The sequence below is a fragment of the Hirundo rustica genome, chromosome 5 (assembly GCF_015227805.2).
Source record: "Hirundo rustica isolate bHirRus1 chromosome 5, bHirRus1.pri.v3, whole genome shotgun sequence".
Lineage (NCBI taxonomy): Eukaryota > Metazoa > Chordata > Aves > Passeriformes > Hirundinidae > Hirundo > Hirundo rustica.
In genome coordinates, this window is record NC_053454.1 from 37,886,090 (window position 1) to 37,899,938 (window position 13,849).

Sequence of the window (13,849 nt, forward strand, 5' to 3'; positions counted from 1 at the left end):
TTTCTCTGGAAATGCATAGGGGCAAAATTCAGACTTGAGAGAGTTTCAATTCAAAATTACAAACACATACCCTGGATCTGAATTTGACCTTAAGCTGATTTGGATTTCCAGTACAAATATACCAGAGAAACCAGAGGGATTTTTTTCCCCCGATTTTTGCAAGAAATGTTTTGATGACAAAATTTCTTTCTGGTGGTAAAACATATTATGATATTAAGAGGTTATTCAATTCCTGTTCAATCATGATTGAACAGTAATTGAATAAATTTTCCTACAATCTCTGTGGAAAAAAAACTTGGCTGGCAAGCTGCAGGTACTTCTCAAGCAGGAGGCGTTGCTCTTCTAAAGAGTCTGTATTTATGATGGGTGGCTGGATATCTGCATGCTGGCTCAGTTCCCTGTAGTAAGGAACTGACCACATTACTATTTGCAAACACAGGGTTCACTCAAGTGGTACTAAAAAGAGAAGAGGTGGGGCAAGCAGAGCTTTAAAAAGAAAAGAGGAGTCCATCCAAGTCTGAATGTAAAAAACAACAGCGTTTCAGAGAAGGACGGTACCTGGGGATTTTGCTCCCTGCACTCCACTGAGAGCTGTGCTGAAGAGTTTTCTGAATTCTTTGCTTTTTAAGATTTAAACAGCAGCTTTGTTGCCAGGAAATTTGAAGTGATCCTTGCAAGCATGGCTTTTAAGCTGTGTTAAATTTGTGGCAAGAGTGTCAGGCATTTCATACTTGGCTTCCAAAAGAGAGAGAAAAAAAAAAAAAAAGGAAATGAAAGAGAGAGAGAAAAAAAAGCCCTGATGTGTGTGGGGAAGAAATCTCCCAGGAATTTCTTCAAGGTTGTAGTCAGACACGGTAAAGTCTAAAGTGACAAGAAAAGCAAGGCAAAGATAGAACTTGAAATTTTGATAAGATGTCTGAGTCTAAAGGGGCAGATTGCAGAAAACTTTTGGGATTACACGTGCTCATCTTGTCCTGGATATGACTGAATACAAGCTAGTTTTTCTCTAGTGACAGCTCAAACCCCCCCTCAAGATTATGTTTCTCTTCCTTGTTGCTTTTTTGCCAGTGGTTTTTAAAATTGGTTTTGTCAGCCTCTCAGCCCTGCAGCACTGGAACTGTCCTAATGGATACAGACTAAAGCCTGAAAACTCTGCTTGTATAGGTAAGTTGCTAAACATTCCCAGATTAAGAAAATTACATTTGTATTCTCTTAATTTAGCTTTATAATTTTTTAAGAGTTTTTTTACAAATTGCTTGTGTGTTGTACTGGCAGAACTGATAAATCAGCTTCTTAATATCTGTTGCATTTAAAAATAAACAGAACTCTTTTTCTTTTTCTTTTTTCTTTTTCTTTTTCTTTTTTTTTTTTTTTTCCCAGAAATCAGCACTTCTGTCAGTTTAACTCAGAGAGCAGAATAAGTTTTCATATGATCATTAAGAGATATGAACTGTTCTCCAGTTACCAAAACTCCTTGTCACAGCTTTAGTGTCTCTATAGTTTCAGTACGTGACCATGCATGTATTCATGCTTCAATATATGTAAAGTTTGAGTATAGGTGTATTTTTTTTATTTCTGTATACATATATAAAGAGTGTTTTAATGATTATGTATTATTATCCATTTAGATGTGGGCTAGATAACTTTAAAAGCTATTTTTCCTATGCTTATTATTACACGTAGATGTGTGTGCTCATACTAATAAATACAATAAAGCATCTCATAAAATACATGAATAGCAGGTGTGATAATACTGTGATAATGAGGTCTGGGAGAAATGTGCAACACTAACATTACTGTAATCATCTCCTGTGATTTGGAGCATGTAAAATGCAGGTTCCAATTCTTTACAAAGTGTAAGACAAAGGATGACAGAACCCTTCTCCCTCCGCTGCTACCATGAGGTCCAATTTTTTCCAGAAATCCAAAGCCAATGGAGTTGTGACCTTTGCAGTTAGGAGATGAGGAAATCCTGAAAGGATTCAAGCAGCTCCTCATACTTGGAGTTAATGCTTTTGCCTCAGACTCTTTGGGCTTCAGAGGCTCTGACTCAGTTCTTGTCACCATTCTAGTGATGTAATAACAGGTGCTTCCTCTGCGCTTTCTGCCAAGAAATACCATCTCGTAAGCAGAAAATAGAAGCCTACATGTTAAATGCTGTCATATTGAGGGGGAAAGAGCTGGGCATATTTTGTGTACAAATTGTAGACCTGACTGAAGGTTTGTCTGAGAGCCAAACACACCTAGAGTGCTCCTACCCTGATGCTTCAGTTCAAATGACAAGCACACTTCTGAAATTAATCTCCCTGTTACCACCTCTTATTATCTTTGCTTCATGTTGAAAAGTACTCTCAAAGTGCCCAGACTGGACTCCCTTTAGGCAAGCTTAAACCAGAGGGTGACCCTGTAGGGATCATCTTCCCTCTCTGCGGTTGGTGGCCATTTGGTCCATGGGACCAGCCTAGACCTGGTTCTCTGTAAGCTGCAGGCTGAAATATATGGGGTGTGTGCACCACATCCTTAGCAACTGTTGCTCTTTACACAGCCTTTCCTATAGATCCATACCATTTTCAAGCATATATTTAGCTTCCACAAGCTGGTTAAGATGTTCATTAGTTACGGCTTCTGCATTACTGGGTTCCCCAATTAAGAGCTCATATATAATGGGAGAATCCTACTGAGATGAAGGGATTTGCTTGGCTATTGTTCAATGAGCCAAAAACCCACTCTAAATATTAAAATGCAAAAGGCTGCAAAGGCTCTTCCCGCCCCCCCCCCCCCGCCTCAGTGGACATATCTTGCATATTGTTGCATATTGCTCTTCCATTGATGAAGACATAACCTGCCCTGCATTAAGTTTTTTTCTGTTGAAAATTAATTACTGTGTGAATGGAAGGCTCTAGTTGAAGCACTGGAACAGATTGGCCAGCAGCTCAGAAAACTCTCCAAGAAACAGCAGCAGAAGAAATCTGCATAAGGGCTGGCATTACTGTGACATACTCTGATCAATTCCATATGACATAGAATGAGTGAAAAATGAGATTCATTACAGTAATTTTTCAGTTACAGACCACTGGATTACAGGGGATTAAGCAAAGGTGAAATTTGGCTGAAACGTAACATAAGACTGAAGGATGTTTTGGTGTAAGGGATTTCCCTTTCTCTTTCCTCCGTGTACTGGGTACACAACTGGTGTTCTGACCAGAAGACCGGACGCATGATATTCTAGTTCAGTAATTATGTGAAACAGAGGGTGCAGTGGAAGCAAGTGGCAGGAAGCCGGAGGCAGGCTTTGAAGGTAATACTGGAGATAAAAGTGGTGCGTGGGAGACGTGATTCATCCCACTGAACTGTGAACAATGACAGCAAGCTGAATCGTGGCTTGGCGACCGTTCTTGGCCAGCTGTAATAGATACACCAATTGCAAAATGTACTTCATCACCCGAGGCTGCGGTGGCAACCTGCCAGCCGTAAGGACTCCCCTGAATTGAGAAGGTGTCTGCTCTTTGTTAGGGAACTGTTACATGTGATGTTTGCCAGAATGTGTGTAGGCTTTCCTAGATCTGTTTTCCATGCTGTGGCTTCAGATGAAGGTCTAGGTCGTCTTCTTTTTACATTGCTGAATAGCTCACTCCTTAATTAGTTCCTTTTATTTCTATGGATATTCAAAGATCAAAGGCCTCCTTATCCTGTGAAAGTATAATGAAATCTAACCCTAAGTGTCTCACATAATTTTATATAGTTATTTTAAGAGAGATTATTTGAAACCTGACTTGGTATGACAAGAGAGAAGGGACCTTTCTGAAGGGCTGTTAGTCCCAAAACAGCAAGGCTTATAGGAAAGAAGGTACAGGAGGAGAGATAACAAAGTCAAAGCAAAACTAGTCTGATGAATGAATTCATCAATGTATTGACAAGTTATGGTAGAACTGGAAGCGCTTCTGCAATTTTTGACATGCCACCTCGAATTAATTAATTTTAAGATGCTGTGAGAACTGTGGATCAGTCACATTTAAGAACTCATCTTTTGTAGATCCCAGTGGAAACAGAGAACCTTGTAGCCTACAAAGGAGCTATTATTCCTACAAAGAAAAAGCTTGTGCGTCATTGGTCCCGGGAGAGCTTTGATTGGTAACATAGTTGACAATGTAATTGCACACGGTACACCGGAGGATGCACCTATGCTGGCTGGAATTGGTTGCCTATGCCCCCCTGAAACGTCACGTTAACCACAGTAATTTTTATTCTCTCATGGTCCACAGATGCTTTCCCTACTCAAGACTGAATAAATTTTCCACATGTTTGTCTTTAGACGACCCTAGAGCAGCCTCTAGGCTAGTATTTAGCCTTTAAATACTGTGCAGGTTTGAAAAATGAAAAAAGATAGTAATTTTGCAGATACCAAACAGTACTGGAAAAAAAGTCTTGGAAAAAGGCAAAACAAACCCCATATTATTGAAGTTTTGCCTAATCATAGGTTCTTAAACTCAGCACATCTCTACCAAATTCTGGCATTAAAAGCTCTGCCCTTGTCAATTCTGCAGGGCTAACATGCTGCACATTCCAACAGAGCTACAGCTTGCAACTGAAGGTGACAACTGCAGCTATCTAGGTCAGCTCTCTTGGCCAGATGCTTCCTTCTGTGTGTCAAGCTTTACTCTTTTCTTTCTTCCTGTTCGCTTCTCTCCTACCACAGAGATGAGGAACATTACTTTATTAATCTCTGTTTTACATCTTTAAATTCCTCTAATTATCTAAATCCTGTCTTCACTTTACTCCACACAGCCTTCTGAAGATGTCTGTACTCTGAGAAAAATGAAATGCCAAAACTTTTTAACTCTTCTTTCTTTCTTTGCAAGCATCTCATAAGGAGCAGTAAGAGCCAATGAAATGGGCAACTGTTCTCTACCCCTGTCCAGACAGGGATAAGATGTCTGTGCTTCCTTCTGTATTTCACAAAAGCTGCAGTAGAGGTGTTTTTCTTTGTTTTCAGTACCTGTCCTCCAGCTAGCTGACTACTTATTATATTGATTTGGGGAAAGGAGCTTGTAAGTAGTTTTACCAAACAGTAGTCAGGAATTTTTGACCATGGGTCTGAACTACAGACCAATTCACAAGAAGATTCACATTCAGCTGGATCCAGCTGAATGTGGAGAAATACTATCTTCAGCTGTAAAACTTGGATCAAAATAGGATGGAGGCAAATATGTTACAAGAAAAGACAGAAATGACATCAGCCATCACGTGATGCTTAATATTAAAGGGGGCTAAGGGGCAGACTCCCGAGCCAGTGACTAATATTGAAAAACTCATTGTTTTGCCCAGTGTAAAATAACAGTTTAATTAATTTTATATTCTTTAAAAAAAACCCTGACTACTTCCTAGTACCTAATTTGAAATCTGATTTTAAAGGGAGCTGGATGACAGTATTTGATGATGTCTCATGGCCTCCATCTTTGAAAGGCAAGACAGTAATAATATGTTGGAAGTTACATGATCCAGGAAGCAGAGGTCTATTTTGTAGCTACTAATATGTACATAGAATTTATTTCAAAGGTAGATCTTTTTTTTCCATTCTACTGAGCAAACCCTTGAGATCAGAGTCCAGAGAGGGGAAAAAAAAGATACTTTAGTCCCTGGGGATCTTTTGTGCCCTTTTTTTACAAGATGTCCACAACTCTTTTCTAAAATGTATTTCAATTCTAAATTTGATTCTATTTTATACTTGATAAGTCATATGTTCTCATTTGCTGTCATGTCTGTGACATGGTCGTCTCTGAGTTGGAAGACACCAGGAGTTGTGACCCCCTCATTGTATTCATATTGTATTTTTTACCACCATACATGAGCATTTCACAACCTCTGCCCTCTCAAAAATTGTGAGTGATCAGGTTGTATTGTAAACCTCATTTAAAATTGGAGATAAAAGATACTGAACTGTGCATCATCTATTTCATTGTGACCTGCTGATAGCTGGAGTGTCTTATTCCATTTTTAGCTATCTTCTGTTCTTTGAGCTGGATGCTTTAAACAAAATAGATAAAAGCAATGGCCTGCTTTCTTTGTCACTCAGATGAAATTTCATGATCAGCCTTGTTGAAAAGATTATGGTGGTGGTTGGATACAGCGGATTGAATTAATCACGAGTCCAACTCAACAGGAACTAGATTTGCATGAGGTTATTTGAGTGTATATATCTGCACGTATATTTTGTGTATATAATGTATGTATTTGGGGCCATAATGAGATTCAAGTTCTGGCTCACTGTGGTTTCTCTGTGTCCCTGCCAGGCATACTAATGCTTCAATCTTCTGCAACCAGAGCCTTTCTCAGGACTCTCAATAAAGTAGTATATTTATATGCAAAGTCTTTGAGAGCTGCCAACATCGTGATGACATGATTCATCGTTTTTGCTGATTCTCAAGGCATTTTTTGCATAAAGAAGTCTTTGAGAACTAAGCAGAACCTCATTCTTCCTTTCAGGGCTGGCTGTCAGGGTACTGCAGACAGCTTTTGTGTTCACTAAGCCGATTTCTTTCACAGGGTAAAGTTCCCACTGGGGGATGTGGTTGCCAGGACACGTAAAACAGCTTCAACAGGATGCAACTCCATGCTTTCCTTTGGCACTAAAAGTGCAGCTGAAGGCACTGCTAGTTACACCTGATGGATGGTTTTGTGATTGAGTTCTTCTACACTTTAAAAACCAGCCTATTTTTGTTTGGTTTGTTTTGCGGTAGGTGGTTTGATTGGTTGATTGGTTGGTTCAGTTTGGGTTTTTTTAGTTGGATTTTTTTTTTCTACTTTTAGCAAAGAAGAGCGGGTATTAAGCACAGGATCCTCTTCCACTGTTAAGGCCATAAAGGCCCAACATTCACAGTGTTGTGGCCTGTTTCACAGTAGGCCTGTCTATCTTGGCTTCTCCTGCTTACCGCTGGAAGGACACTGTCTGGTGGCTGAGCTGCCTGTGGCCACTGTGCCCCTGCTCTTTCATTGGGTAGTACTCCTTCCATGAGAGCCATTCTTCAGCTGGAGCCATGGCTTGCTTTTCAGTACGTGTGGAATTTGCTTTACAGTGTGAATTTTGGTGGTGATGATAAAAGACAGGTTGATCATCCTGAAATCTTCTCTCCTGTAGTCCGATCAATCAGTGTTTATGTTCTTGGAGAGTCAGTTCTGTACACTTATATAAAGCAGGAAAATCCCCCCTGGAAATAAAGGGCCATTCTCCTTTTACCTTGGTCTGTTGCTCAGTAACCTGTATTTGGTAAAGCATGTCTTCCCACTCTGACCTTGACTTTAGAATATTCACTGCCTTCAGAGTTCTCCCTGGTAGCTAGTTCCCTTAGTGATTCACCCTTCCTGTTAAAATGTGAATTTAATGTCTGAATTTGAATTCCTTGGCTTTAGTTCTCAGCTATCAGTGCTTGTTAAATTGTTCCTAGAAAAGATTATAGTGTCTTTTAGAAAATCTGCTACTTTTTCTTTATGAAGGTATTAATTTGTGGTGCTTAATCCTTCTTCGTAGTTTCTCTCTGATAATCTAGGCATTCTGAGCTCTTGAATTTTCTCATAGAAAGGCACTTCTCTTTACCTTCACATCAGGCTTTCTATCCTTGCTTTATACACTTTCTAATTTGTCATGTTCCTTTAGCAACTCTTATTTGAGAAATACAAACAGGATGCCAATATAGTCTGACCACTGCCATACAGAGAAGCAATTTTTTTCCTCACAGTTGTTGATTTCTCTTATGTTTATTTGTGTCATGATTTGAATTTTCTTGCCCATTAGTGTGCTAAGTGGTCAGATTTCTGTCCAGTATGAACACAAACCCTTTTCAGAGAAAGCAGTCTTTCAGATCCAATCTATAGGCCAGGCCTATTTTTTTATTCTTATTTAATATGCTCTTTATTGTGATTGAATAATAGCTCAACATTGCTTAATCAAACAACCCCTCTCTTTAGCAATCCTATATCTACACAGTTGCCTTATTCACTCATACCTGTGATTTCCACAGAAAAATAACTTCAGGTTCTTTTGGCAAGATACTACTGTGATAAAAGTATTTTAGCGAACATAAACTACATTATCAACACATTCTCACACCTGCTGTGGTGCTGGTGGCTGGATCAGGTCAAGGGTCCAGCTTAGTCAGTCAGTTACTTGATTTAAAAACCAGTGCATCAGGGGCAAACACTGTTCAGTGTTCATGACAGCAGCTGGACAAGGAGCTGAGGTCAGCAAAGCCCTCCCTTTTGGGCTATCAAAGAGCCCTTTACCTTCAGTGACATCCAGGCAGTGTTTGCCAGGAGTGTCTAGTTTTAGTGGTGACCTGAAGCCCATGGTGTCTGTAGTCCATTAACATGCTTCTAAGCCCATCAAACCTTCCTAGAGGGGATTTGGAAGAGTTTCTCTTTTAATGCCATGGAGAACAGAATGTACAATCCTAGTACATGCGGGAAAATATCCTCCTGAAAGCTGATTGTTTGAAGAAAATTGTGGGTTAGAATTTGAGTACTTCATGGAATTATGTTGCTGAAAATGCTTCTGCTTTACCTTTGTAATCTGTTAAACAGAATCGATTACGTGTGATCTGATTACATTTCATACGTTGTCTTCATCTGCTATTTGGAACACAAACTTGAGGGAAAATTCTGTAAGCAATATGGGAGCTTTCCCTAGTCAGTACAGACACACTAGGTGTCTGAAAAGCATTGACATTCTTTTTGAACACCTTTGATATCTGGGCAGAAGAAGGGGTTTCTTCTACTCCTTTGAACACCTCTTGGTACATATGGTTTCTTAAAGCAGTTAAGGAGATTGGTTTGCTTAACCATGGGATTTTGGAGATCTGGCTGCTTAAGTTTTCCTAAGTTATGGAGAAAGTTTCTTTCAAAGTCTTTTGCAAACTGGTTAAATTGCTGTTCCTTGTAGTCAGGATGCCCTTCTTTAAACTAAGGGAATTCTCACATAACACACACAGGCCTAGTTTTGGTTGTGAATCCACTTCCTTTAGGACTTATTCAAATGTATCTCCTTAAAACAAAATGTGTTGATTCCTTTATTCCTGCATGTGCCAAATCATGTGATAAAATGCAGAACAAAAGCCACTGATATCAACTAGAACATGAAAGAAAAAAGCTGTTCCTTAGGGCAATCATCACCCAGTAGTTGAAGAAGGAAAGTATACAAGAAATATACCAACATATGGTGTCATGAGATGTCGAGTACCTTGGGAAGTTACTATTAGATGTGTTTGTTTTCAGCAGGAACTAAAATTTATCTCAAATTTGTGGGACAATTATCCATAGTACTGCAAATTTCTTTTCCCCTTAGTATAAACTATGCTCCCCCGTGGTAATATTTTTTTTTTTTAATAGATTCCTTTGTTTAGGACTTAATTAATTAAGAGTCACTTCCTCAAGCTCTGATAAAACATCATAAATACATCAAATATCTTTCAATTCCTAAAGGTTCTAGCCTAACCTACCTGTTAAAAGCCTAGTTTCTAATTAATTTCCTCTGTGCCTTGGTTTGGGCTTGTTTCTGTCAGAATACGGTGGGATTTTTTGTATTTTGTATGTCTGTTTGAGCTTTGACTCAAGCAGAATGAGCTGAATGTTGAACTCAGTGCTGTGACAGTCTGCTTTCTGCTTTGCCTTTTTGCAAAGTCTGTTAACTTGTTGGCAAAACTATTGCTGTTGAAAAAAGGATAAAGATAGAAGGAAGCAGCTGTGAGCAGCATTTGCATAGCAAATTATAACACAAATCAAGACAAATCTGTTCCCTGTGTTTGAGCAATTAGAGACCAGTGCCCAGACACTAGGGAGAAGGGTATTTTCCCTTGACAATAAAAAAACCCCCAAAATAAAAACCCAACACCCTCCAAAATCTCTGTGACTGTGACAATGATAAATTAACAACCCCCCTCACCCCAATAATTCTGAAACCAATGCATGAAGGAATACAGCAATCTTCATTTCATTTTTAATGGTGTATATTCTTTCTTCTTGTCCTTTCTTTATTTTGCTAGCTGAATTTTCCTGATATTTTTCAAATACCTATTTCAGATATAGATGAGTGCCTTGAAGGTGATTTGGGAACCTGCGGCCAAACCTGTATCAATATGCCAGGGTCATATATCTGCTCCTGTTTGCCTGGCTACTCCTTGGGTATGGACAAGTGGTCTTGCTATGTGAATGGTAAGGACATTTTCTTTTTTGATAACTGAAAAAGGTCTTTAGAGATTCAGTTAGCATTCCTTTTCAAAGTGAACCATGCCTGTTGGTCCCTGCTGGTCAGTGACTGGGATTCTCTGGTTTGCTGACAAAAAAACCTGCCTCTGCTACTGTGTAGGTAAGTGACAAGGCCAAAAGTGGGTGTCACAGAAGAATGACGGTGGAGAATGTAAACTGTGGTGCTGGAAAAATGAATGAACATATGAAAACAAGCCACTACACTTTACTTCCTGTTTGCCTTCTCTGCCAGTCTAAAACTGTAAACTCTCTTCTCCTGTCCTTACTTCCAAGAAGACATGCCAGTACACAAGATTCTGCTACTTTGGCTGCTTTCAGTCTGTTGGCCCTGATGTCTTCCAAGTATGTTTAGGTTCTAGGGACAGTGCTGGAAAATTAGAAGCAGGAAGCCCTTATTTTCAGTTTCATCTATTAGTAGTTAAAACACATGAGTGCTACTATAAGTTATTTCTCTCCCTTCCTCTGAAATGAGAGTACAAACTGATTTTTAAATGTGAGAGATGCATTTAAATTTAAAATTTTTACCACTTCTAAGAGGAAAATATTTGCAGTTACAGCCTTTAATTAATCCTAATTTTGTCCTCAACTGATGTTACCCAGGGGAAAAAAAAAAAGAGTTGGATATTATTGATTGGTTTAAGCCTATATTGCATCTAGAGTATGAGGTGGGAGTGCTCTGAAGTTCATCTCTTACCTCTCCACTTTGACTTCCTGAATGCCTGGCTTTGGTTCCTGTCTGGGATACATCATAGCTCCCTTCTGACCCAGGACCTCAAGTTTTCTATTTTTTGACTAGTATTTACCCAGGACTATCTTGTTAATGCAGAGATGGAGTGTGACAAGGCATGTTTCTGACCCAGGAAGTAGGAACTCTACTTGAGTCCCTGTGTGTGCAGATTTTGGGACCGTGAACATAACCAAAAGTATTCTGTAGAGCTCCAAAACTGTCACCAACACAATTATTTTAGTCCAGGCCCTGGAATCATCATAATTATCAGCAACAAGTAGCTCAAAAAGATCCAAACTGGATTTTTTGTGGGCCTGCCTAAATGTCTCCAGTTCCTTTGCAAGCTCTCCAGTTCTGAGCTGAAAACCAACGTGTTGCTTCCCAGTGATATTTGTGCACATGTACCTTTCAAAGAACAATCTTTTCTTCATGTTGGAGTACTTCAACTTTTTAACATGCAATTACAAACATTTATAGTAATAGCAGGAAGTGACAGATAAAGCTACTGTGATGGGTAAGAAACCCTTAAGTCAGCCATAAACCCTTCTGTGGAGGATACACCAGGTGAAATACCCTCATGTTTTAAAGACAAGAAGATCTTTAGGGCAGATAAGGTTTACCTGTAATTAAACCGATAAAACTGAGCCTAAATCTGGCTGGTGCCTCTGCAGTAAAAGTTAGATTTGTTCAGTTCTTGTTCCGTTTAGAGCCTTCATTCACAGGCACCTGGTAGGGAATGCAGAGAATGGAAAGGACAAAACCAAAGTGTATAAATATTCTTGGTCAACTAATTGGCAAAAATGCAGGCAGTAGCTGTCAAATCCCTTCGATAAATCAGCCTGGCTTCTCTTGACTTTTCATTTACCATTTACATGAAGCAAGTCTTCATTGTTCAACTATGGGGTTTGCTCAGTTCAAGTAGCAGCAGAAAAAGGGGGTAATTAAAATCCTGTAAGCAGCTGCTATAATTAGGTGATAGCTTTAAAATTCGAGATACAAAACATTCTGCTAATATAGAAATAGTGTGCTGACCATCTTCCCTGTGAACAAGACAAAATTACATCTTGGGTGCTCATCAGAACTTTCTTCACTTGGAGAAATCAACATTTGTCTCATTCATCTGCTTTGAAAAGAGAATTAATCAACCTTGCAACTATGAAGGTGAAGCATCTGTCTAAATTTGGTAGAAGTGCTTTTTGTTGAGTTTAAAGCCTCGGGTTTCATGCTAATTGTAAAGATATTTAGTTAAAAAAAAAAAGATGTGAACCTTGTCAATAACCATTTTAATTTTCAAAAGTATATGCGTAAGGAAACTGGTGGTAGTGCATCTTTGATGGCATCCATTCCCAATAAATAGAGAGCTGCTTCTTCAGTGCGGTATAATTCAGTAATTACTCAGGCTTGAAAGCTGTCATTCTGTTGGATCTATATCAATAATTGCACTTCAAAGTCAGTTGGTTTGAGGACTACTTGTATGCCAGGATCTGTTGTTTCAGGCAACCATGTTATAAAATTCCAATATTACTAACACAATAGGATTTATGCTTTGTATGGTTTTTTTAGTAATAAATTAAAGAATAGGCTTGATGCCCACAAATATGTGTGTGTATATATATATATATATATATATGTAAACAAACCCAAAAGAAAACAAAAACCCTGTGTTTATTTTCAAAATGAAAGTTGAAATGTGTTGGTTACATAAGAACTGCTTTCCTATATGCACTTGACAGACTGCCTAAATGAAAACCTCTGTGGTTTGGAAATGTAATTCAGATTCCTTGAGCAATCTTAATTGTTCTCTACAGTGATACCTTAAAAATAGTGAAGGGGACTTGATAAAACTGGATCAGCCCCAATCATTATGCCAGACTAATTGTACTTCCATACTTACCACCTTGTTTTAAGGTTGCATCAAGGCTATTGGGACCATGCTAGCTGCTCAGCCTTAATTGGTTTTCTGGAGTATGGGGTATAATTGCAACATTTTTCATTTTAACATTTTTCATTTAAGTGGTAACAACCAGTGTAGTTTCAGTTTCCTAACTCAGATTTTTGCCATGATTTTCAGCATTAAATGTGAAAGGACCATTACATTTATATATTACTGGTTCTCTGTGATACACCTAGAAAGTTGTTATTAAGAAATGAGACAGTTAAATCTTGAACTGTCTCTTTGACCAGTATGCTACTGATGAGAATTTAATGCAGCAAAAATGCGATGATTATCAGTTAATTGGTCTCATTTTGTTTTGTCCACACCAGACCCAGCACCATTCCTTCTTTTTAGCCATGGAGATGCCATCTTTAGAATTGACACTGAAGGGACAAATCATGAAAGATTGGTTGCTGATACTGGTCCGTCAACACTTATGGATTTTCATTATATAGAAGAGAAAGTGTATTGGGTAGACTCTGAAAGGCGACTGCTTCAAAGAATTCACCTAAATGGCACAAAACGAGAGGTAATCAGTTTTTTTGAATTCTCCTAGTTAACGGGTGTAAACCCCTCCATGGAAATCACCTGCTCCTTGGGCACAGTTCTGCCTTTACTGTTCATTGATTAGCACTTTATTTTGCTGCTCCTGAGTCCAGGCTTTTTTACTGGCATTCACATTCAGTACCTACAATGTGTTCTGTGGATCAGGTGAAGGTGAGTTAAAAATGAAGGAGATGAAAATCAGACAAACTAAGGCTTTGTAGACATTAATGTTTCTATCAGTTATAGATTATTCCCTGGCATTACAACTTTGTCTTCAAGATTATTGTAACACAAGCTGACACAAATGCTATGAGAAGAATGTGCTTGAATTCCTACTGATTTTTTCTCAAATGTATTACTGGTTTCTATGGTTGCATAAATGCTCT

The 13,849-nt window shown here is 38.7% G+C and overlaps 1 protein-coding gene across 2 annotated transcripts in view; it reads left to right on the plus strand.

Moving 5' to 3' along the window:
- Window positions 1-528: 528 nt before the first annotated feature.
- EGF (epidermal growth factor) overlaps window positions 529-13,849 on the plus strand; it is a 57,176-nt gene continuing 43,855 nt past the window's right edge. Inside the window, exons 1-3 of one of the 2 annotated variants that reach the window (XM_040065693.2) lie at window positions 529-1,164; window positions 10,069-10,200; window positions 13,247-13,446. In XM_040065693.2, the coding sequence (XP_039921627.1) occupies window positions 1,038-1,164; window positions 10,069-10,200; window positions 13,247-13,446 (459 nt within the window). In that variant the 5' untranslated portion in view covers window positions 529-1,037. The remainder of the gene's footprint in view (window positions 1,165-10,068; window positions 10,201-13,246; window positions 13,447-13,849) is intronic. The other variant, XM_040065695.2, reaches the window with a different exon arrangement.